We start from the raw sequence: 26220 nt of genomic DNA, 5'->3' as shown, positions 1-26220 counted from the left end.
CTGGCAAAATGCAGGCGTGAGCAAGCGCGGCAGCAGCAGAAACGAAGCGACATAGGTGCTGCGTATCGCTTCAACGCAAGAGCGGCGAGAACACAGCACGCACGAATTAATAGAGTGTTTTAGTTGAGCGTCTTTACGGTACGCTCCGCTCCGAGCGGCCCCGCTAAGCCACAGCGGAGCGGCGGGCGATTTTCACGTTTTAGTTGCACGTTTAGCGTAGCGGAGCGGACCTTTCGTAGTTGCAGCGCCCCCTGGCTAAATTCAGGGTAATGAAAGAAAATAAAAACACTTTATGATCACTCTTATACCGTAAAACGTATATATGTATATATATATAACTTGTTTCTCCATGAAGTATCTAGACGTGCGCTTGTAATGCGTTACCGGTCCATTTTATCCAATGGAAAATAAAGCGCCGTCTTGGGGAACGCCACGTGTTAGCCAGCGCGCTTGCTTTCGGCAACCAATCCGATCCGTTCGGACGCCAACGCTAGCCAAAGTGCTGCGCGGCACGCTCCGCTCAGGCAGCTTCTAAGCGGACCGTGTTCCTCGCTCCGCTATCCCGCTTACGGCTAAGCGGACGGCGCATGCGCATTCGCGCTTCCGCTCCGCTTAACTGCTTAGCGGAGCGTAAACACGCTCAACTAAAACACTCTAATGAGCCGTCTGCAAATCCCTTTCAAAATACGGCGCGCGTGACAGCGCGAAGTACGCACACTTGTTGGCGGAGCCGCCCCCTCGCGTCCGTGCGGCGCTGCCTCCCCACTTTCCTCCCATCACGCGCGGAAATGAGCCGCGATCGTCAGTACCCCTTGCGCCCGGTCGGGAAATGTGCGGTTACTGCGGGAGAACAACGGCGCCCCCTCCTCCTTCCTTCTCGTCGGCGTTTCGCGCGACAATCTCCGCTCTCCTCCTGAAGGCGCGCCAGATTGAGCCACGATCATCGGCTTTCCTCGCGTGCTTTCACTCGCAGCATAAGACGCGCAGGGATCAGCCTTGAACGTTATAGGAACATCACGGCGACGGCAAAAATGTCTCGAGTGCCAATCGCAATAAAAAGAAGAAAAAAGAAATACGGCAAAACTGATCTCACAATGGCTGTCCACGGTATGTGAATAGCAATAAAGCAACGTAGCAACAGACAATATTCCTGAAGCCACGTCTGTTTACCGTGTCAAGTGGTAATTCTGAGACTGCGGTTGTTTCGGCTATATGCCACATAAATGTATCGCATCGTCCCACTTCGCTAAGACACTCGCTTGCCAAGGTTCTCCATGAACATGAAGGGATGACGACGACCATATCACGCTGTGCACTGAAGATGGAATCACGAAGGAATGATATTGATTCGAACGACAAACGTATATAACGATGATGGCATGAAGAGAATGAGATGTTGATTCCTAAATTATGACGATGGTATAACGACGACAACATGACTATGACGACATGAGGACAATGAATTCATAACGACGAAGACGAGAATGCCGTGACGATGACGGTATGACTAAAACCGGCTGAACAAGTGGGAATGATCAAGATGGCAAGACCAAGACGGCATGACGACGATGGTATGACAAATGCTGTTTGATGGTCTCTTTGTGACGACGAAGCGATGATGACATTGGCGTGAGAATAGCGGCATAGTCACGCTTGAATGACGAAAGCATGATTATGGGAGAATTATGAGCAAGAATGACGCCGATGGATTGACGAAGGTGGTGTGACGACGACGGCCTGACAATAGGATGACGATACTGAAGTGATTTGCGATGGTGAAACGACAGTGTGACGAAGAGGTGACGGCGTGACAACGAAACCGTCGAAATGTGGCCGTTTTACCATACGTGCACAAATTGGCACATGGCCTTAAACATGGCCTTAAACAGGTAGCAAGGCGTTACCACATTCCGAAAGTGTTTTCCGCACCTCGAAAGTTGACAGCAATCTGTTCGCAGCTGCACAGGCAGAAGGAAGAACGCGGCAAAAAGAAAATAAAAAGAGACAAAATGATGCAGTATCAAGCACACAGCCCCGTTGGTTCCTTGTGCCAGGGGAGTTGTGTATGAGTTACCATTATCCTGTGACGCATTGAACATCGACCAAACTGGACGATGCGTTAATTAAAGATTAGGAGAACACCGAAGCTTACTTGGGGGCATTCCCTTGATAACCTCCATAAACATGGCAGCTCGTGTGGCAAGAACGACAAGAAAAAGAACACCCAATGCAAACCGCTTTTCGACCAAACAACAATTCCATTTAGGCACAGGGATCAACTCGTGCGTGAGCTGATGGAAGCCTTCCATATGCGGATCAGCGGAGATAAGTGCGTCAATTAGACTTCCAGCCGCTCTTCTGACAGGAAGTTTCGGTTCCTGGCCAACTCAATCGGGTACATGTTTAAGGTGCTAGCCTTGTTTAATCTCGCTGTTCATTGTGCCAAGTGTGGCTATTCTCCACTTCTTGACGACACACGTGTGTTGAAAAGGTACAGCAATCAGATGGCTAGAGAAATCTTTGAGGCATTTTCAATGTGTCAGTTAGGAGCCACCTGTGTTAGTTCCCCTTCCATAGCACTTTGTGATAAAGAACTTAAGTTCCTTAAAAGTTAAGCAGTTTGGCCTGTGTTCACCATGTTATGGTTTCTTTTACATCTTTTTATATTGTTTAATGTTATTGACACAAGCGCAGCAGTAGTTGACCGGCGATGACTCGCCTTCCCCTCCCCTTCTTCTTTCACTCTCTTTATGCCTGTTGCAAATCGTATATATTTGCGCAGGCTACAACAAAGGTGTTGTTGGCAGTCAGCGCTCGTCCTGTGTCCTCCCTCGTCCGTGTTTCTTGGCGCTGTTTTAAATATGAATGATCCGTACCAACTAGCTCGCACCCAAACCCTTCTGAGCCATCATTTATCGTCTGCGAGTAGTGTTCCTATTTGTGTTTTCTCTGAGCCATCCGTTTGTTCAGCTCTTCTTGTGCGCGCCTTCTGCAACGCCCGCCTTTTTACGTTCGCCATCTAACGCTCATTCGTGCCTCCGCAAGTAGCCTTGTTGGTAGGCCCTTTCCTGCCTGCTGAGGACCAAGCGCTAAGGTTGTGCCGCCTCTTGAGGTCGGGGACCTGGAGGCAGATTCGGCTCCTGAAGGACCTACTTCTACTGGGGTGTTCAAGGAATTCATCCACGAGCAGGCTCGCTCAATACTTCCGCCGACAGCTGAAGGTGGTGTCTCTTCTCCCAGAAGCTCTTTGGCGCGCCATTCGTCCCAGAGTCTCTGGTGACCCTCCTGGGCCTCCGCCTGGCCAGCCAGTTGCCAAACTGGGAGAAGTAGTTATTCCGCACGAAGTGGAGAAAGTTTTGAGCTTGGGACCTAAGTTCTGCGTTCCGCCTAAGGTTGACAAAGTGGAAGCGTTGTCACTTGTTAGAACGACTGCGAGTAGAGCCGCTTCCCCGAACTGCGAAAGGGTGGTTCGGGAGTGTGTTGATGCACTTTCATTGGGATCCTCCGGTCCCTGTCGACCGAAGGTATCAAGCATAATCGAATAGCTGCGGAGTGGTGACTTCAAGTTGCTAGTGTCAGATAAAGAAGGTGGTTTTGTTGTATGCCACTCCCTGCAATTTCGCCTTTCCGCAGAATGCGCACTCAAAGAAAATTCCAATGTTGCCGATGGGTTCAACCCTTCCAAGACCAAGAAGTTCGCCGTAGGCAGATGTGAGGAAGCCGGTCTAGAAAAGTTGTCTAAGGCGATGAAGCGGTCCAAAGGAATGTGCCATTCCGCCTTTTGTACTGTTAAAACTCACAAGATGGGCCACCCCTTCAGAGTCATTGTTTCGGAAGTGGGCAATTGGCAAAAGTGCCTAGGGTCTTACCTTCTGGAAGGTCTCAGGCAGCTTACAATAAATGACACGTTTCGAGTACGGAACTCGAGAGAGGTAGACCAGTTCCTAAAGGAGTCAAGCATCAAAAGAGCACAGCCATTCTCGGTAGACATCATGGACCTATATTATTCCCTACCTCAAGATGACCGCTTCGCCGTCGTGCAGGAAGGCATAGAAACGATAGGTGAAGTCCGGTTCCAGAATGCGGTTGGCACCAGCGTCGCCAATTTCCTGGACCTACTGCAGGTTTACCTAAGATCTACCGTCGTCCAGCATAATGAAGAGTTCTATGTGCAAAGGAACGGGATATGCATAGGCTCTCGTATTGCGCCCATAATGAGTGATCTATTGTTGGCGCACTATGATAATCTCCTCCAAGAGCAACTCAGCACAATTCCTATTAAGAAGGTGTTTCGCTACGTAGACGATTTTCTGGTCATCCTTTCTGCCCACTTTAATGAAGCCACAACCCTGGTCGACCGAGTGTTTGAAAAATTTAAGTGCATCTATCGAGGTTTGACGTTCACAAAATAATTGCCGGAAGAAGGCCAAATGCGCTTCCTAGACCTTGCACTACACCTCCAGGAAGGGCACACGTGTTGGACGTATGCCCCGCGTTCCAAAAAACACCTTCTCCCCTGCACATCCAACCATTCTAAAGTGGTGAAGCGCTCCATTGCCCTAGGGGCCCTTAGAAATGTGGTCGTTTGCTCTTGCCACCACTCGATATCCAGCAGCCTCTCCAATCAAGTCCAGCGGCTTAAAACAAGTGGCTATCCTGAACAACTGCTGTCATCCTTGGCGGAAGTTTTATTGCAAGACGCTCGTTCCCCAACAAATAGTGCGAAGCGGGTGATGTCTTAACCAAGACTGTTGCGATCCCGTATATACATGGTGCGTCCCATCGCATCAAGAAAGCCGCAGGCCGGGCTGGTATAAAGGTCGCGTTCACTGCGCCTAACAAGTTGGGAAGGATGTGCAAAAAATAAACAAAAGCCGGAGACCATCTGGACCGTGCAATAAGCAACATGTCGCCAAGCCTGTAGATTGCAGTACCAATGTAGTGTATTCCATTCCCATCTCTTGCGGCTGCACTTACATAGGGCAAACAGGACGCTTTATCAATGAACGTTTGCGTGAGCATGCGCACTGTGTCATGATTAAGACTGGCAGTAATCTCGCTGTTCATTGTGCCAAGTGTGGCTGTTCTCCACTCCTTGACGACACACGCGTGTGAAAAGGTACAGAAATCAGATGGCCAGAGAAATCTTTGAGGCATTTTCAATGTGTCAGTTAGGAGCCACCTGTGTTAGTTCCCCTTTCATAGCACTTTGTGATAAAGAACTTAAGTTCCTTAGAAATTAAACAGTTTGGCCGTGTCCACCATGTTATGGTTTCTTTTATATTGTTTAATGTTTTTGACGCATGCGCAGCAGTAGTGGACCAACGATGACTCGCCTTCCCCTCCCCTTCTTCTTTCACTCTCTTTATGCCTGTTGCAAATCGTATATATTTGCGCAGGGTACAATAAAGGTGTTGTTGGCAGTCAGCGCTCGTCCTGTGTCCTCCCTTGTCCGTGTTTTTTGGCGCTGCTTTAAATATGAAGGTTTAACTGATTACGAGAAAGCGTTTGATTCACTCGAAACATCAGCAGTCATGGAGGCATTACGGAATCAGGGTGTAGACGAGCCGTAGGTAAAAATACTGAAAGATATGTATAGCGACTCCACAGCCACAATAGTCCTTCATAAAGAAAGCGACAAAATCCCAATAAAGAAAGGCATCAGGCAGGGAGATACGATCTCTCCAATGCTATTCACGGCGTGTTTACAGGAGGTATTCAGAGACCTGGATTGGGATGAATTGGGGATAAGAGTAAATGGAGAATACCTTAGTAACTTGCGATTCGCTGATGATATTGCCTTCCTTAGTAACTCAGGGGACTAACTGCAATGCATGCTCACTGACCTGGAGAGGCAAAACAGAAGAGTGGGTCTAAGAATGAATCTGCGGAAAACTAAAGTAGTCTTTCACATTCTCGGAAGAGAACAGCAGTTTACGATAGGTAGCGAGGCACGGGAAGTGGCAAGGGAACACATCTACCTAGGGCAGGTAGTGACCGCGGATCCGGATCATGAGACTGAAACAATCAGAAGAATAAGAATGAGCTGGAGTGCATTTGGCAGGCATTCTCAGATCAATAACAGCAGGTTGCCATTATCCGTCAAGAGAAAACTGTATAACAGCTGTATCTTACCAGTACTCACGTACGGGGCAGAAACCTGGAGGCTTACGAAAACGGTTCTACTTAAATTGAGGAAGACGCAACGAGCTATGGAAAGAGGAATGATGGGTGTTACATCATGGGATAAGAAAAGAGCAGATTGGGTGAGGGAACAAACACGATATAATGACATCTTAGTTGAAATCAAGAAAAAGGAATGGGCACGAGCAGGACATATAATGAGGAGGGAAGATAACCGATGGTCATTAAGGGTTACGGACTGGATTCCAAGGGAAGGGAAGCGTAGCAGGGGGCGGCAGAATGTTAGGTGGGCGGATGAGATTAAGAAGTTTGCAGGGACAAGTTGGCCACAATTAGTACATGACCGGAGTACTTGGAGAAGTATGGGAGAGGCCTTTGCCCTGCAGTGGGCGTAACCAGGCTGATGATGATGATGACTTGAAGAGAAAACAGCGCTAAAATGACGCGGACTATAAGAAGAACTTGTACGACAGACTGGGAGCTATTGACAGTCGTATATGTTCCTTTTTTAGACCGCGTCTTTTTAACGCTGTTTTTTCTTCAAGTATCCTAATTGTCGGTGAAATTTTATATGCTCTTTCTATGTTTTGGTTCAGTGTCGTGAAAATTCCCACCCTGTAAAAGCCTTAAATGGGTCACAGTATTGAAAATAAATAAACAAGCAAACAAACGCATAAATAAATAAATCAGCTGTGGGTAGTTTACGCAAAATAAGAGATCATTTCTAAGGTTGTGTTTAAAAAATGAAAGTTAGGGAAGTCAGTGGCAACTAATCAAAAATAATTTACGATGTAAATAAGAAGGGTGATGGTTTGGGCTAGTTGATTTCCCATGAGACTGTGTGGTGCAGCGCGAAGCGGGACATGGGACATCGGAAAAAACGAGGACAAGCGCTTACTGCAACATGAAATTTTACTGTCTGATACAAGAAAAAACAAAGGAAAAAACACCATAAAATATATGTATATAAATTAAAACATAAACAATAAAGATGAAAAACCAAGATGTCATCACCGCTAACTGGTCGCGCTGCCATCTTCTAAGACTGCATCCAGCTCCCTTCGTGGTAAGGCCACGGGTGGCTCACTGATGCGTGGGCATACTTCACATGCCATATTAGCCGACTCAGCGATGACGTGGGCTCGATCCTCCCTTTGTGTGAAGCTTACTTTTGTTTTTCCACACAGAGGGGTACATCCGCATGCGCTGCAGGATCCCCTCGAAATGTATCGCACGCTACGTAGGTCACACAGGCAGATTTCTGAACGGTCGTCTGCGTGAGCATGCGAATAATGTTAAAAATGGAAAGGAAAGTTTCTTGGCCCTGAATTGCAGCGTATGCGGATGTACCCCTCTGGTTCGAAAAGCAAGAGTAATCTTCCCAGAAAGGGACAATCGAGCGCGCATCATCGCTGAATCGACTAGCATGTAACGCGAAATGCCATCCCTGGCGATATCGCGGAGTTGGCATTTAGACAATGTCAGTGCGACCAGTGAGCGGTAATGGGGTCTTTGTTTCTCCTCTTTATTGTTTATGTTATATATAGAATGTCATTTTCCCTTCTTTTTTTCTTTGTAACCCCTTGTATAAGACAATAAAATTTTAGTTGGCAGTAGGCGCTTGTCCTCGTTTTTTCCTGTCCCGCTTGGCGCTGCACCACATAGTCTAAATGAGAAGCAAGTATTGCCCGTCTAGCTGGTGCACAACCGTAAAGAAGTAGGCTTTGACGTGAAACAGACAACGTCTATAGGAACACACACATACTACCTGCGCCGTTTATTCATGTATTCGTTTATTGCAGTAACCTGTGTCGCACTAAAATGTAGTTATTCACAGTTATGATCTAGTAGCTTCGCCACAACCGCCTGAAACTTCAGCTACCAGCAGCCATTGCGGTGAATCTGGTGCATGAAAAAAACTTGACTTTGTTGCTCCACTTCCATTGCGCGAACAACACAATCTAGCTCTGAAAGAAAAAATAGTTACATTGCGCTCATTATTTATCTGGGTATCTGAGTGTCTCTTCTGCAAAGCCCACTTTTGAGGTACTCAGTCGAGGTTAATTTAGGGACTTATCGTTGTCACCACTAAAAAAAAAAAAATATACATGAAGCCTTTTGAAGCTTATCTCGTCCCTGAAGAATAATCGACATCTATGTTGCATGCAATTCCTTCCTTTGACACTCCGTGCTCGCTAATTTGCTGTCATGAACGCTGTGTCATGCCGTTCATGATTTGGAAATAGAAGGCGTGCAGCGTTAAAGAAAGGAAACGCCCGCATTGTAGATGACACTTACTATGGCTATGTTTTTCTGCTTACACTAGCTAGACGAGTGTAGGTAGTCTGGAAACTAGCCGTCTTGTTTATTCCGTGTACAAAACGTACCACCGCCCACTTGCAGGAAAAAAGTCATTGTAGATGAGAACTACTTCCCACACCGAAGTTTTGATGAGTTTAGGTTGCAGAGGGAATACAAAAAGGTTGGCATTCAGAACGAGTAGCAGTATTTGGTCTGCGACTGTCGGCGCTGTCGGTACACATAATTATACGGCGACGACAGCGAAGCTTTGCTGCAGGGACGGCATCGAAGTGTTGTCGTGAATGTATGCCATTAAGGAAGGTGAGCTTATTCTCCAAGAAAAAAAATGACCTTACTCACGGATAGTGAGTATACCGATAGGTTCTAAGATTCAGCTCTGTATTATATACATAAAGAGGTTGTTTTCATGGGGTGTATACATTCGCGATGTATTTAGCGGCAGTTTCTTAAGATTTCCTGCTGAAAGAAAACTAATGTATCAGCAGAAGCTTGATGTGGGCGAGTTGGTTTTGCATACTTGATGAAAAGAGCGCTACGAAGACGAGGACTAAATGAACAACATGTACGACGGACAAGGCGCTAACTTCCAACTAAATGTTTTTTTGAAGAAACAGGACTTTAAATAGATGTAACCAAGAATGGCCCATCGTGACATCACGACCTCCCTATCTCATTAGAAAAGCTATCTCTTATTCGGTAAGCGTCACTGAAGGGCAACTAATACACGTGCCCTCGGCCTTGCGCCTTGTCCGTCGTACATGTTGTTCTTTTAGTCCTCGTCTTCGTAGCGCTCTCTTTATCAAGTAATGTATCACCTTTTAGTGTTCAGGCAAGCGAATATATGCAGCCAGTGGGTGCGGGCGAAGTGCAACGTCTGCTAATGCGGAAGCGCAGCCACTTCCGATTGACTGCATTCCTATCAGCCAACTGTAGCACAACACGTCATAGCTTCTGCCCTGCATTGCAACACGAGCCTCCACCAAGCACACACAAAAAAAGCCACATTGTTTGCGGATGAGTTAAACCTCAAAAAGCGGATGTTCTCCTTTCTTTTTTTGAATGTGTAGCAGTGCGCTCTCCTGGAGGACTGTCACAGCGCTGCAGCACTTCTCTGAATAGGCGTGTGAAAAGGCTTCTGTCTCATTATTACCACCGCTTACATACCAGGCAAGGCAGGAATGTGGGCCTGTGCTGTCGCACTGTGCGGGCCGCCATGAGGATGTCGGCGTGCCGCTCGGCCTTCAGCTGATCTGACAGGAAGGACGCTGCGCAGAAGAGGCCCGACGCGGTGGCTCCGTTGCTGCGATACGAGAACAAGGCTGTGGCTATGGGAACAGCAGAACACACGTTCTTTCGTAAACTTTGAAAGCTCAGGAGGAGTGCGTTTCCACCCTTTCTTCTCTATCCTTTTTTTTTACCATCCAATGGGAGTCACATTGACAAGCGTAATTCTATAGTGTTTTTACGATGACCATTTTGCACGTTTTAACAGATGTTACAAAGCTAAGTGTCGGACTCGCTTTTTTGTATTTCTCGAATGTCGTCGGTCGACATACCCCAAGTTCATCAAGGAGGAGTGGGACTCGCTTTTGCGTAGCCCCGCTCTAGAAAAGCAAATCCTGGCCGTCCGGCGTGCCCGCGACCGGGCCGGTGGGCTAGACCTGCCGGTCCCGACGTGGGACTAGCCGGGTGCGCGACGAGTTCGCGTCCTCGCCGGACCTACAATAAAGTTTATTCACTCACTCACTCACTCACTCACTCACTCGAATGTCGTCGGTGATTCTATAGCGAGGGAACGCTGTCTCATCAAGTGGCATGCGCGACGCAAATAGTGTTGCAGATTCTAACACGCATGACAGCCCAAACATTTACGCTGGAACCTACGACAAGTCATGTAAATATCCGACCCACTTGAACCATAGCTCCCCTTCCAAAAACCGACGGCTATGCTTGCCGCTATCATAGTGCCTTGAGTGACACTTCAGTTTTCTCGGGACAAGTTCAACCTATAAAAATTTAAATTCCTGACAGAGTCTTAAATTCCTAAAATAGTTTTGGTACATTGCAATTCTTCATTCTCACTGCATCATCATCATCAGCCTATCTTATGTCCACTGCAGGACGAAGGCCTGTCTCTCCCTGCGATCTCCAATCACCCCTGCCCTGCGCCAACCGATACCAACTTGCGCCTGCGAATTTCCCCATTTCATCACCCCACCTAGTTTCTCGCCGTCCTCGACTGCACTTTCTTTCTCTTGGCACTCGTTCTCTAACCCTAGTGGTCCACCGGTCATCTAACCTACGCATTACATGGCCTGCCCAGCTCCATTTGTTTTTCTCTTAATGTCAATTAGAATATCGTATCCCCGTTGGCTTCCTCATCCACACCACACTCTTCCTATCTCTTAATGTTGCACCTAGCATTCTTCGTTCCATCGCTTTTTCAGCGGTCCTTAACTTGCTTTCGAGCTTCTATATCAACCGCCGAGTTTCTGCCCCATAAGTTAGCACCGGTACAATGCATTGATTGTGTACACGTTTCTTTTCGATGATAGTGTTAAGCTTCCGGTCAGGATATGGCAATGTCTGCTGTATGCACTCCAACCCATTTTTATTCAATTGAATCGCAGCACTGGATCTTGACACGGACATGAAAGACGACAGGACGTGCTTTCATGTCCATGTCAAGATCCAGCGCTATGACTTCAATTGATGCAACGAACAAACCAGCCCAAGAATATGCACTCCGTTTTTATTCTTCTACAGATTTTCTTCTCATGATCAGGGTTTCCTGTGAGCAACTGGCCTAGGTAAACGAACTCCGCAGACTCTAGAGACTTACTGACGATCCTGGACTCTTGTTCCCTTGCACGGCTATTGAACATTATCCCTTGTCTTCGGCATATTAATCTTCAACCCTTTTCTTACAATCTCTCTGTTAAGGCCCTCAACTATTTGTTGTAACTGGTCCGCAGTGTTACTGAACAGCACAATCTCATCTGCAAACCGAAGGTTGTTGAGATATTCATCATTGATCCTGACTCATAGAGTGATGCGGTGGTGTAGAAGTAGAACATCCGCCTCGCGTGCAAGAGGACCGTGGTTCGAATCACGGTGCCGCCAATTTTCCACCGGATTAGAAAAAAATCCGCGTGTTGATAAGATTGCATAAAGAGGCCTGGAGTGTACCCTGAGCCCGGCGACCAAAACCGGTAACGCACTCCCTCACCAGAGCAAGATTGGCCACCCTGGTGCAATACTTGGCCACAACCTCCCATATGAACAGAACAATCAAACCCCGGCCCTCAGTCCCAAGCAGCTGCGAAGCAACTAACCACGGCGACGGTCAGATCTGCGACACAGGAGAGGGTGCTAAGAATCTCTGATTCCGGACAGGCCGCCATTGAAATCTGAACCTGCCAACGTTTAACGCTACAACGTTATCTAGTGAGGCGAGTCTAGCAGTGTTATTGGAGGAATTAGAGGGCAGTAAATGGGATATAATAGGGCTCAGTGAAGTTAGGAGGACGAAAGAAGCATATACAGTGCTAAAAAGCAGGCACGTCCTCTGCTACCGGGGCTTAGCGGAGGGACGAGAACTAGGAGTCGGATTCCTGATTAATAAAGATATCGCTGGTAACATACAGGAATTCCATAGCATTACCGAGAGGGCGGCCGGTCTTGTTGTGAAACTTAATAACAGGTACAAATTGAAGGTCGTACAGGTCTACGCCCCAACATCCAGTCATGATGACCAAGAAGTCGAAAGCTTCTCTGAAGACGTGGAGTCGACGATGGGTAAAGTCAAAACAATATACACAAAACTGATTGGCCACTTCAATGCCAGGGTAGGCAAGAAGCAGACTAGAGACAAGTCAGTGGGGGAATATGGCATAGGCTCTAGAAATAGCAAGGGAGAGTTATTAGTAGAGTTTGCAGAACAGAATAATTTGCGGATAATGAATACCTTCTTCCGCAAGCGGGATAGCCGAAAGTGGACATGGAGGAGCCCGAATGGCGAGACTAGAAATGAAATAGACCTTATAGTTTGCGCTGACCCTGGCATCATACAAGATGCGGACGTGCTCGGCAAGGTGCGCTGCAGTGACCAATGATGGTAAGAACCCGAATTAGCCTAGAGTTGAGGAGGGAACGGAAGAAACTGGTACATAAGAAGCCGATCAATGAGTTAGCGGTAAGAGGGAAAATAGAGGGATTCCGGATCAAGCTACAGAACAGGTATTCGGCTTTAACTCAGGAAGAGGACCTTAGTGCTGAAGCAATGAACGACAATCTTATGGGCATCATTAAGGATTGTGCAACAGAAGTCGGTAGTAACTCCGTTAGACAGGATACCAGTAAGCTATCGCAGGAGACGAAAGATCTGATCAAGAAACGCCAACGTATGAAAGCCTCTAACCTTACAGCTAGAATAGAACTGGCAGAACTTTCTAAGTTAATCAACAAGCGTAAGACAGCTGACATAAGGAAGTATAATATGGATAGAATGGAAATATTCATTCATTATGTTAGATATTTCTTGAAGATCGGTGATCACAATGTCGCGTTGCCTTATTTCTTGCAAATGTGTGTTTCCACTGCCAAGATATCACCAAAATTTATCGGGACTGGTTTTTATGTAATTCGGCAAAGTATTGCAAAAATATTTTTGACGGGCAAAAGACAATGCGTCTGAAAGCTGGACTTGCAGATGGCTAATAACTTCAGAGTTCTTGTTCCGGCGTTTCTTTGGCACGTTTTAACCTGCGTTTTATAGGTATAATTTTTCTGTCAAACCATGGGTTTCTTCGTTGTGGTTTAATAAGTTTTGTCGGCACGAAGGCATCAATACAGTAGTTATCGCAGGTCACAGACTCACGCCACAGTGAGATAAGATCAGTTTTTGGTACGTTGTCGACCAGCTTGCAAAGTTCATCAAGGATAGATTGATCATTGGCATTAATAAAGTTTTTAGCATGCCCTCGCTGAATCGCGCTGGCCCGTTAACATATCTTAATCACGATAGTGTTGGGCTAACATGAGATGCCCACTTGTGCACAATTGCATGAATATCAAGCCTGCGATGCTGAACTTCTAGCACGAGAAATGAGGCGCCTGCTTTCGCGAATAGGAAGCACCTTACTTATTATATTTTTATTAAAGAATGCCAGCAGCTCGTTGGCAGTCAAGGAAGGCGTGGCACCGCTTTATGAACACGTACGACGTTAACACCAGTCGTCAGTACATCGCATGGTGCTATAATAAAGTAACTACCAGACTAATAATTAACACGCATGACAATAACAAGTAAGCAAAAGGAGAACCAGGCGCATCCCCAAACCAGCCAAACAAACAACAAAATCACAAACATGAAAATAACTCTTACAAGTGGCTAAGGCAAAGGCAAGCTACTATAGAAGACGAGTCACGGTGGATAAATAACAATCCTCGCAACTTCACCTGCGTCACGTTGCATGATAATGAGTTTCATGCGAATTTTGCTCTCGAAAAAAAAAGAAAAGCAGCGATTGGTGTTTCTTCTCTAAATGGATGCGTTCCTTATATTTCTTTCTCTAGATATGGCAAGTAGACCAGGCCACGGGGTCAATATGTAGGCTGAGATGGGAAACACACATCACACTCACAAGCATGCGACCACGGTGGGCTTCTCGGGTGTGCACTTCCGCTGCCAGCGCTCCACTTTGCCGAGGAGTCGCACCAGGAGGTCTACGGATGGCGGGGCGACATCGCCCTTGCGCCAGCCCTGGAGATGGAACTGCTTCAAAAGCCGGGACTTGGGAGACTGCATCGCACGGCCAAAACAAGGTAAGCTAACACGTCTTAATAGCAAACAAATGTTGGAGTAATGGTCAACTAAAAAGAGAATCACACACAATTAAGAATGAGAGAGCCACAACGATCACGGGAAAAGTAAAAACATCGGCTAAACAAAATAGATCAGCGCAATCATAAGTAAACACATAGAAAATATAAATCACGCAATATAATTTTGAAATGCACCTTTAAACAAATGGTTCTGAGATTAACAGACTTAGCTGGGCTAGTTGGTTGCCGGCTTGATGGAACATGGCTATAACTGGCTTCGGACAGGACGCCATTGGAATATAAACCTGGCAACGTTTAACGCTAGAACGTCATCTAGTGAGGCGAGTCTAGCAGTGCTATTGGAGGAATTAGAGGGCAGTAAATGGGATATAATAGGGCTCAGTGAAGTTAGGAGGCCAAAAGAAGCATATACAGTGCTAAAAAGCGGGCACGTCCTGTGCTACCGGGGCTTAGCCGAGAGACGAGAACTAGGAGTCGGATTCCTGATTTATAAGAACATAGCTGGTAACATACAGGGATTCTATAGCATTAACGAGAGGGTGGCAGGTCTTGTTGTGAAACTTAATAAGAGGTACAAAATGAAGGTTATACAGGTCTACGCCCCTACATCCTGTCATGATGACCAGGAAGTCGAAAGCTTCTATGAGGACGTGGAATCGGCGATGGGTAAAGTCAAAACAAGATACAGTATACTGATCGGCGACTTCAATGTCAAGGTAGGCAAGAAGCAGGCTGGAGACAAGGCAGTGGGGGAATATGGCATAGGCACTAGGAATAGCAGGGGAGAGTCATTAGTAGAGTTTGCGGAACAGAATAATATGCGGATAATGAATACCTTCTTCCGCAAGCGAGATAGCCGAAAGCGGACGTGGATGAGCCCGAACGGCGAGACTAGAAATGAAATAGACCTCATACTCTGCGCTAACCCTGGCATCATACAAGATGTGGACGTGCTGAGCAAGGTGCGCTACAGTGACCATAGGATGGTAAGAACTCGAATTAGCCTAGACCTGAGGAGGGAACGGAAGCAACTGGTACATAAGAAGTCGATCAATGAGTTAGCGGTAAGAGGGAAAATAGAGGAATTCTAGATCAAGCTACAGAACAGGTATTCGGCTTTGACTCAGGAAGAGGACCTTAGTGTTGAAGCAATGAACGGCAATCTTGTGGGCATCATTAAGGAGTGTGCAATAGAAGTCGGTGGTAACTCCGTTAGACAGGATACCAGTAGGCTATCGCAAGAGACGAAAGATCTGGTCATGAAACGCCAATGTATGAAAGCCTCTAACCCTACAGCTAGAATAGAACTGGCAGAACTTTTGATGTTAATCAACAAGCGTAAGACAGCTGACATAAGGAAGAATAATATGAATAGAATCGAACATGCTCTCAGGAACGGAGGAAGCCTAAAAGCAGTGAAGAAGAAACTAGGAATTGGCAAGAATCAGATGTATGCGTTAAGAGACAAAGCCGGCAATATCATTACTAATATGTATGAGATAGTTGAAGTGGCTGAGGAGTTTTATAGAGATTTATACAGTACCAGTGGTACCCACGACGATAATGGAAGAGAGAATAGTCTAGAGGAATTCGAAATCCCACAGGTAACACCGGAAGAAGTAAAGAAAGCCTTGGGAGCTATGCAAAGGGGGAAGGCAGCTGGGGAGGATCAGGTAACAGCAGATTTCTTGAAGGATGGTGGGCAGATTGTTCTAGAGAAACTGGCCACCCTGTATACGCAATGCCTCAGGACTTCGAGCGTACCGGAATCTTGGAAAAACGCAAACATAACCCTAATCCATAAGAAAGGGGACGCCAAAGACTTGAAAAATTATAGACCGATCAGTTTACTGTCCGTTGCCTACAAAGTATTTACTAAGGTAATTGCAAATAGAATCAGGAACACCTTACACTTCCGTCAACCAAAGGACCAGGCAGGATTCCGTAAAGGCTACTCAGCAATAGACCATATTTACACTATCAATCAGGTGATAGAAAAATATTATTGCGGAATATTACCAACCTTTATATATAGCTTCCATTGATTACGAGAAAACGTTTGATTCAGTCGAAACCTCAGCAGTCATGGAGGCATCGCGTAATCAGGGTGTAGACGAGCCGTATGTAAAAATGCTGAAAGATATCTATAGCGGCTCCACAGCCACCGTAGTCCTCCATAAAGAAAGCAACAAAATACCAATAAAGAAAGGCGTCAGGCAGGGAGATACGATCTCTCCCATGCTATTCACAGCGTGTTTACAGGAGGTATTCAGAGACCTGGATTGGGAAGAATTGGGGATAAGAGAGAATACCTTAGTAACTTGCGATTCGCTGATGATATTGCTTTGCTTAGCAACTCAGGGGACCAACTGCAATGCATGCTCCCTGACCTGGAGACGCAAAGCCGAAGGGTGGGTCTAAAAATTAATCTGCAGAAAACTAAACTAATGTTTAACAGTCTCGGAAGGGAACAGCAGTTTACAATAGGTAGTGAGGCACTGGAAGTGGTAAGGGAATACATCTACTGAAGACAGGTAGTGACTGCGGATCCGGATCATGAGACTGAAATAATCAGAAGAATAAGAATGGGCTGGGGTGCGTTTGGCAGGCATTCTCAGATCATGAACAGCAGGTTGCCATTATCCCTCAAGAGAAAAGTTTATAACAGCTGTGTCTTACCAGTACACACGTACGGGGCAGAAACCTGGAGGCTTACGAAAAGGGTTCTACTTAAATTGAGGACGACGCAACGAGCTCTGGAAAGAAGAATGATAGGTGTAACGTTAAGGGATAAGAAAAGAGCAGATTGGGTGAGGGAACAAACGCGAGTTAATGATATCTTGGTTGAAATCAAGAAAAAGAAATGGGCATGGGCAGGACACGTAATGAGGAGAGAAGATAACCGATGGTCATTAAGAGTTACGGAATGGATTCCAAGGGAAGGAAAGCCTAGCAGAGGGCGGCAGAAAGTTAGGTGGGCGGATGAGATTAAGAAGTTTGCAGGGACAACATGGCCACAATTAGTACATGACCGGGGTAGTTGGAGAAGTATGGGAAAGGCGTTTGCCCTGCAGTGGGCATAACCAGGCTGATGATGATGATGGCTATAACGACGCGTTTTGAGGACAGGACATAGAAAGAATGCACCCAGGACAGTCGGCGACTGTCCTGGGTGCATGTGGTCCATTTTTTGTGTCCTGTCAACATAACGCGCTGTTATAACCATGGTTCGGAGATGTCACTGGAACTAAGGGTATTTTGTAGAAGCGTCCATCCTAAGTAAAATCACAAGCCAACGAACACTGACACCAAAGACAACATACGGGAAATTACATGTGGTTAAGAAATGAAATAAAGATACGCATGCGGAGGTTGCGGGATCGTTCGAAACCTGCGGCAAGTTGGTTTTCATCCACTTTCATTTCGATTAATTGATCGTTTCTTTATTTCATTTATTAAGCACAAGTAATTTCCCTATGTTTCCTTGGTCTCAGTGTTTGTTGGTATCTTATGATATGTCTTATAAAAATCAGGGCCCTTGGTTAACCCCGTATTTTATCGCACATCCTAAGTAATCGTGACATTTTCATTACATTTATGGGTTGTCAGGTTGCTTCTTAAGTTAAAGATTCATTTCTACCGAGATACGTATTCTGAAATACTTGTGCTCTTTCACCATTATGCTGCAGCATGTTTTCAATATTTTTGTTTGCTGCTTATGACGGGTACCCTTTTCAAATTAATTTGACACGCACAGTGTAGATATATTCAGTAGTCCCAGCAGATGTGGCTTAACGCATCAGTTTGCCTGACTGGGCTGCATACTAACATTGTGTCTGACGAAGGTTGAAAAGTGTGTACTAAATACAATATACAAAAAGGCATAGAAAACACATCTACAAACACAGGCTAGAAAGAGCATATGCGGAAGAAAGTATTTTGATCAAACTGCCAGATGCATCAATGAGAGAATAAAAGAGCATCAATATAACGTCATTAGAGTAATCTCGGGCCATTCGAGCATTCTCTGCAAACGCACGCTTGAAAGTAGTTCAGCTTTGTGTCTGAAAAATATAAAATACAGTTATTACAAATTACATGAACACTTAAGGAAAGTGCGCTCTCCTGAGCACAAAATAAGAGATAAATAACTGAGGTGGTCTGAATTTGGTTCTTACTTGTATGACGTCTGTTTCTATTTTTGTATTTACTATGTATAAAATCTCATTTCATTTGTCCTATGTTACTCTAGTACACTGTAGAAAAATAAAAATAACAAATGCACACGTTAGGTATTTTAACAGAAACTGTCATGTAGCAGTGCACAACCCTATTGCAAAAATCAGCGTCTTCCAGTGCCTTCCAGTGTGAAACCAGCGCGTTTTTTGGCACTGGATCGCACTGGGTACGCTGGCGCTCGCTGGGACTCACTGGGACACCAGTGAGAATGCTGGATAAGAGCTGGGTCACACTAGAAGAGACGCTGGTTCCACTGCCATGACGCTGGGGCGCACTGGTTTGCGCTGTACAGGCGCTGGTTCTCACTGCAGTTCACTGGTTCGCACTGGAAACTGCGCTGGTTGTGTTTGCGCCGCGCTGGTTCCAGTAGGCAAGGACGAGCGCTGCTGAATATTAAATGCTTCATCGCTTGATACTAGTCTCTTGTCCTAAATAACGCTTTACCTTGGGGTGGTCAAACTCTATTTCGTGTCGCAGCTTGGAATATAGGTGCGTGAAGTGCCCTATTTATTCATGCACATTTGACACTGAATATCACTTTCGTTCTTTTGCATTTTCCCTTTTGACTGGGCGGATAGCTAAATTCTTGAACGAAACCGCGCAAGCGCAGAGGACGCCGCGTTTTTTTATAGTTCGCACGTAACATATGACTGGGAGTTCTCGCCGTTATCGCAGTGTTATGGAGTGGACATGAAATCCAGAAGTCGTTCAGACGCATTCGAACGGGCCCCAGGTGCCAAGCCTACCGCTGATTGATATTATCGCACCAATAACAAAGCTGAGGCGATTCGTGCGCTTCCACTTTCCCTGTTGTACTAAAAAAAGTTCTGAGGCTCTAATACACACATTTTACCTCTCGCCAGGTACCCGTGCCGAGATCGGTCCCCACCGAAGCTTAGGCCTAGTGTATCCGCCGTGTCCGTCTGCACGCTATTGGCGCGTCTAGGCTCAGAAATCAAGTCTAACAAGGATAAATCACTCTATATTTCAGCTTTCCAATCGGTGTTCTTAAATAAAAAATTTTTTCATGTCTACAGTGCCAGCACAAGAAGCGACGAGTACCGATGTGACACGTCATAAACACAAGTATGTGCTGTCACCGAAGGCTCCCAGAACTAGCCTGCGCTTCTCTGACAAATATATGTAACTAGACAGACGTGTTGACTCAAAAGCATCACAGAACTAAGAAAACGTTGCATATCCCTCGCGTAAAGACCAAGAAACGGGCTCCAAAACCGGCAATAACAGCCGACACAGCGTCCCGAGTCGGCGGTTCATTTAGGACATTTTTCGAAGTTAAAATACCAATCGCAAGTAAAAATAGATGTGGTGGCGATTCCGAGCAAGCTACTGAATACGGACAGCAAATTTTTCTTTTTGGTACAGGCGTGAGTTTTAGTTGCTGGGCCACAGCGCATCAAACATGTCTGTGCGAGACGTATCTGTGAAACTAAAACTTCTCGATCTTAACATGGCAAATTATCCGTGTATGTTCAGCTGCTGTTAAAACTTGGTTCAATTCAACGGGTTGCTTAGTGCCGTGGCCAACAAACTGTCGACTCCGTCCACGTGCCGAAACCATAAATCACTATTTCTTAGACCGTAGGGATGCTGTATTTTTTATTTTTTTCGGACATTCTCCAACGGACGCTTAGAAAGGACATTGACATCACTGCATATTCAATTAGGTTTCTACCGTTTAAGGTTACGGGTGGTCCTCCCTATGAGATGTTCATAGTGCTTGGTTTATACAGCCTATGGAGATGTAGACTGTGTGATCGCCATGCCGAAACCCCGCGATCTACAAAATCACCCTTTCGCGAAAGTGCTGCTTATGTAAGAAGTGTGTACACTGCGCAGGAAGCTCCGTCAGACTGGATGCACTTGTTGGATGCATGTGTGCGTTTGCCTGAGCTTTAAGCTTGTAGTTGTGTCCACTTTTCAATATACCTTCGGTTTTGTCTTCGATCTAATAAAAAAAGAAAAGCTGGCGTGGCGTAGCGGTAAAGTACCGCGCTTGGGATCTGTAGGTCCCACGATCGAACCCTGGTCAAAACATTTCAAGCTCTTTGTTGCTTTCTGTATTAAAAAATATATATATATAATGTCCAGGCACCGCGAATTTAACGTGTTAGAGCTGTTTTTCGCACCAGTAGCCAGCGCCTTCCAGTACGCCGCGCGTATCCAGCGCCCCAGAATCCAGCGCGCGGCACTGGGCCCATAATCCGGCGCTCCACTGGACACTGGGTACTGGGTCTTGCAATAGGGAAGGCCAGAAGGACCTACAGTCGGCGTTGGTCGTGGCGAAGCACACTGCTTGCATAGAAGCTAGCAGACGCTAAGATGACACAGGCGAAAGATGGTGAGGAGCGCGTCTAGCCCGTCTCCTGCACATGCACTAGAAGCAGCTTTAGACAAAAAATAAGACACGGACGAAGAACAGAAGCGCACGTTCACTAGTTAGGTGTCCGCGACTTTCGGAGGCACAACCTTCGCCATGAATAGTTATGAACGACTTGAAAGGCAATGTTATTTATAAGCGTTTATAAACCGGTTGACGTTAGAAAAAAAGAACAGCCTCCTGCTACAGCTTGACAGCATCATTACGCTCCACATGACACTAGCTTATAAGAAACCGCTGGTTGTATACGTTTTCATGGATTATTTGTGTTAGGAAAACGAATAATTTTATTTAAAAAAAGAAAAACGTATATTCATTTTACATATCGAGTCCACGTAAGCCTGTACGGCTTGTGAGCGTGAGTGGGAAATCAGGCAAAGAATCACTTTGCTCAAGCAGTGACTGTGTGCGTGCAACATTATTGTTATAAAATAGATGTAGCAATCTATATAGAAGTTTGACATGTGACATTATGCATAAAAAAAATAAATATGTTCACACGAGCCCAGGAAGCCTACCAATACGGTGTAGGCAATACTCATTGTATGCTGGCCAATTGTGGACAAATATTGCGTTAATGTGAATACTCATTTCTTCGGAAAGTTTAAGATTTTAGTCATTGAAGTATGAGAAATTTCTCCATCAGTTTTAAGAGAGCTTAAGGGACGACAAATGCGCGAGTTCTTTTCCCGAAGAACTAGTAGGTTTTAGCTAGCACGTACTTATCTCTCTCTCTCTCTTAGACAGCGAGCTTTTACATTAGCTGTTGTGAAACAGTTAAGAAATGCTTTTTTATGGCGTCAAAGATGAATTATCTACGCAGATTAAGCATTTGAAAGTGGCTATTTCATCACTGGTCTTCCGATGATGCTGCATCGCATATACGGGGTGAGCAGCTCTGTTTAAAATTTAATTTATTGTGTTGAATATATAAGAAGATGCTGATCCATAAATTTTACATCATCAGCCTGGTTACGCCCAGTGCAGGGAAAAGGCCTCTCCCATACTTCTCCAGCTACCCCGGTCATGTACTAATTGTGGCCATGTTGTCCCTGCAAACTTCTCAATATCATCCGCCCACATTATGCCGTCCCCTGCTACGCTTCCCTTCGCTTGGAATCCAGTCCGTAACCCTTAATGACTATCGGTTATCTTCCCTCCTCATTATATGCCCTGCCCATGTCCATTTCTTTTTCTTGTTTTCAACTAAGATTTCATTAACTCGCGTTTGTTCCCTCACCTTATCTGCTTTCTTCTTATCCCTTAAAGTTACACCCATCATCCTTCTTTCCATAGCTCGTTGAGTCGTCCTCAATTTAAGTAGAACCCTTTTCGTAAGCCTCCAGGTTTCTGCTCCGTCCGTGAGTACTGGTAAGACACAGCTATTATACACTTTTCTCTTGAGGGATAATGGCAAGCTGCTGTTCATGATCTGAGAATGTCTGCCAAACGCACCCCAGCCCATTCTTATTCTTCTGATTATTTCAGTCTCATGATCCGGATCCGCGGTCGCTACCTGCCCTAAGTAGATGTATTCCCTTGCCACTTCCAGTGCCTCGCTACCTGTCGTAAACTGCTGTTCCCTTCCGAGACTGTTAAACACTACTTTAATTTTCTGCAGATTAATTTTTAGACCCACCCTTCCGCTTTGCCTCTCCAGGTCAGCGAGCATGCATTGCAATTGCTCCCCTGAGTTACTAAGCAAGGCAGTATAATCAGCGAATCGCAAGTTACTAAGGTATTCTCCATTAACTCTTATCCCCAATTCTTGCCAAAATTGCTAAGCCATGCCTAATGATCAGTGCCCCTAAAGCCTTACATGGTCAACTCAAATAACATGAAGACAGCTACGTATATGGGTGTGCACGCACGTATTTTAACCATTTTGCGGTTATTATACGCGTGTCTCGAAATATAGATCTATGATGTAGTAGTTCTGCGGAAACCTGCAAGGTGGAGAGCTGCAGTTTTTCTTGAGTTGTGGATCCCGGGATAATTTCGACTCTATGCCGTATAAGTATGAACACAACTTGACACGAGCTTCACACTCCGCGCCAGCTAACTATTACAATAGAATGTACCATGAGTCAGGTATAAAAGCCGACGCATTTGACCCGTAGATCAGCTTTCTACGATGGCTGCGTGCATTCGTCGTGATCGTTGCGCTTGAGTGTCACTTGTTTCGCTGAGAACAAGCTCATTTAAGTATTATGACAGTTCTTGTGCCACCGCTGTTCTTCACCTTCACTATAATGTGACAATATTGTTCGGGGATACACTGGCGATAGACAACATAAGATGCCCGAAAACACGGTCCATAACGTTGAAACGTGGCAGGGGCATTGAAGAACCCATACAACAGTCGTACGAATCTGTATAAGCCGTTGGATGACACAAACTCTCAGGATTTGTTATATTTTGCCTGTAGAATGGCGAGCGGTCTAGTGCAAAAAAATATCGAGTCACCTGTATACAGTCAAGGGCGAATTTAAGCGAAATTGTGGGTACAAGTCGAGCTTAGTTATGCTGCAAAGACCACAATAGTCTACTGAAGCGTGTTCACCCGTTTTTGTTCTCTAGTACAACTGAAAAATATGGACTGTAGTTTTTTAACACAGAAAGTTGGGCTAGTCGGTGTTGATGAATTTGCTGTGACACAGTTACTAGCGCGATCGAGACTACGGAAAAAAAGTGGGAGAAGACAACTGAGAAGCTTTAGAGTTCAACTGACAATCTTTATTAAAAAGAAACATGCAGCGGCTCAGATAAATGAGCAGACAGACGCATGAACGAATCTGCCACGTAGCAGACAACCAAATGAGCAACAAAGCCGATAAGCGCCCACAAGCCATTACTACCCACAGACTAGGTTCTTCTCGAGGGACAAGACTTCTTTAACAGTGAGTTCCAGTGATGGAGTGCTTGCGCATTCATCCGTAGCTTTTGTAATGCAAAACGCCTCGAATATTTTCCTAACCAGCTGGCTGAGCACTTGCGAGCAGAGCAACGGTGAGGACGACTACTACCACCGTGAGACCTGAAGTGGTACAGTATATCCACACGGTCACTCACAACCTACGGAAGGTGGCAGGCAGGTTTGCAGCTCCCCTTGTCTTTTCATCACCTTTTAAGCTGGCGCGGCTCTGCCCTCGCACCTCCAGTGATCCTAAAGGAAGGCAAGGCTGTGGCAAGAACCATACCAAGCCTTATGAAAAATGCAATCTAGGAGTTGTGTACGAAATCTCCCTGGCGTGTGGCAAGCCCTACATAGGGCCTGAAAGATCGATCCAGGGAACATGAACAAAAGTTAACGAGAGATGAATCGGCGCAGTTACCTGCGCACTGCAATGCCTGCCCCTGCGCACCACTTCTCAAGAAGATAAAGATTCTGGAGAGAAGCCAGGACCAGACTGCACGCGAACTGATGGAGGCATATCACATAAAAAAGAAAGGCCAAGACTGTGTTAGTGACACTTTCATTAGGTTGTTTCAATCGGAGATAGATGTTTTTGATAATTCGTTGCCCCCATAAGCTGATGAGTGTTCTTGCCTGCTGCGTTCTGCGCATGTTCTATTTGTCTATACATTGCCACGCGTTGCCGTGAATAAACCAGCTGAAAGTTACCGCCAGTGTCGTTTTTGTGTTCTCTTCCGCCGTCCCCGTCTTTATTCGCAGTCAATGTGATATGCAGTCAACACCAACTAGGCCAAACTGAAGTTCTTCTAGAAGCGGTTCAATTTAAAGTGGACGGATGCATCAACCCATTAGCAGTCGAGATAATCGAGAGACGTTGAGATTACTGGTAGAAAAAAAGCAGGCAAGGGATTCATGCGACCAGATCACGTACCGGGATAGGCAGCGGTACAAGGTAGATAGAGAAGATTAAAGAGATGCATGCAAGAATGCTAGCAGGGAGGGGGGGGGGGAAGCATTGATAGCGTACCTGAGTAACTCAAAAAAGAGTCCCTGCCCCGTTTCAAAGGGGATGGCAATATATAATCATCATCGTCATTACCACTGCGGCGGCGGCCGCACCTGCCGTGCGGGTAAAAAAAAAGAAAGAGCTTGAAAACTCGCCTTCGTGCTTAGCGTTCACCGCCCCCTTTTCCCGGTATATATTGCGGTTGCATAAGCTACAACTGCTGGTAAGCGGCAGCTTCCGCATACCAAGCAGGGAGTGACTTACCTACACTTTAATGTGAAAAAGAAGAACCCACCTGGCAAATGTTTTTATTTGTGTTTGGCTGGTGCTACGAAAAGGGCACGCATATTTACGGCACGCGATGAGCGACGATGGTCACAGCGAGGTCAATATGCAGAACAGCGTCGTGCATAGCCTAGGTAGGACGCAGCAGTTCCCGGCCAAAGCATGTCACGCCTAGTCAGGACGCCTGAAGGGCAGCGCGAATACGATTAGCGACGAAAGGAACAGAAACGTCAATATGCACAACAGCGTCGTACTCAGGTTCGGCAGGACCCAGTTCAAGGCTGCGTCACATTGGTCTATCGGATCAGGTGATATCACAGCTCCACTGGGCAGCACCCTTCACAGCGTGGATTCGAGCCCATTTTTGTCCATGTGGAGGTATGCCGGCGAATATGCTGTGTGCCCAACGTCACAGCTTACGCAGCGTAGTCTGGTGTCTCAGTGATTGGATGAGTGTTGGTGGGCGGCGCATCGAGCACTGGTGAGTCACCCTCGGCAGCTATTTATTTTGTTTATTTATTAATACTGTAATCCTTGACAGGATCTTATAGGAGTGGGAAGAAAAATAACAATGAGTACAGATTGCTAACAAGACAAAAGAAAGAAAAAAAGAATGATCCGAAAATAAGAAATGGCAGAAAATGCTAGACAGCACAAACTAACAGGAAAGGGTACAGATTAGACACTGATTTCGGAATAAGAACTGCAAGCAGCAGACGCAGTAAAAGCATGCACTAAAAAGAACTGCGATCAGCATACACATGAAAAACATACACTCCGTGAGCAACGCTTCTTTTTCTACAACGGCGAAACTTGCTGATCAAAATCTTGCATGTCAAAATCTTTGACGTTTAAAGTAGCGAGGGGGATTCGGAATGTAATGGCGACGTGTGTCTTGCAATGTCCTCCTTCAATTGTGCCAGGAAGGGTGCTAGGTTCGAAGGTTAGCATAAGGTGATTGGTCGGGATTTTTTGCTGTAGCGTCTAATTTTTATTCTCTGAATGTTGACAACATTCTGGTCCTTCAACCCTTCCGGGAACTCAATTTCGCTTAGGTCT

The 26220-nt window shown here is 45.8% G+C and overlaps 1 protein-coding gene across 3 annotated transcripts in view; it reads right to left on the bottom strand.

Moving 5' to 3' along the window:
• The window catches only part of LOC126517808 (receptor-type tyrosine-protein phosphatase kappa-like), a 472380-nt gene that overhangs the window by 9370 nt on the left and 436790 nt on the right, over positions 1-26220 (bottom strand). For all 3 annotated transcript variants that reach the window (XM_050167603.3, XM_055064334.2, XM_072285643.1), the window contains 2 exons: positions 14112-14269; positions 9631-9766 (listed from right to left, as the gene is read on the bottom strand). In XM_050167603.3, the coding sequence (XP_050023560.1) occupies positions 9631-9766; positions 14112-14269 (294 nt within the window). The remainder of the gene's footprint in view (positions 1-9630; positions 9767-14111; positions 14270-26220) is intronic.

Source organism: Dermacentor andersoni, chromosome 11 (genome assembly GCF_023375885.2).
Source record: "Dermacentor andersoni chromosome 11, qqDerAnde1_hic_scaffold, whole genome shotgun sequence".
Classification (NCBI taxonomy): Eukaryota; Metazoa; Arthropoda; class Arachnida; order Ixodida; family Ixodidae; genus Dermacentor; species Dermacentor andersoni.
The sequence above is the reverse complement of the archived record's forward strand: the minus strand, read 5'-3'. Positions and strand labels throughout refer to the sequence as shown.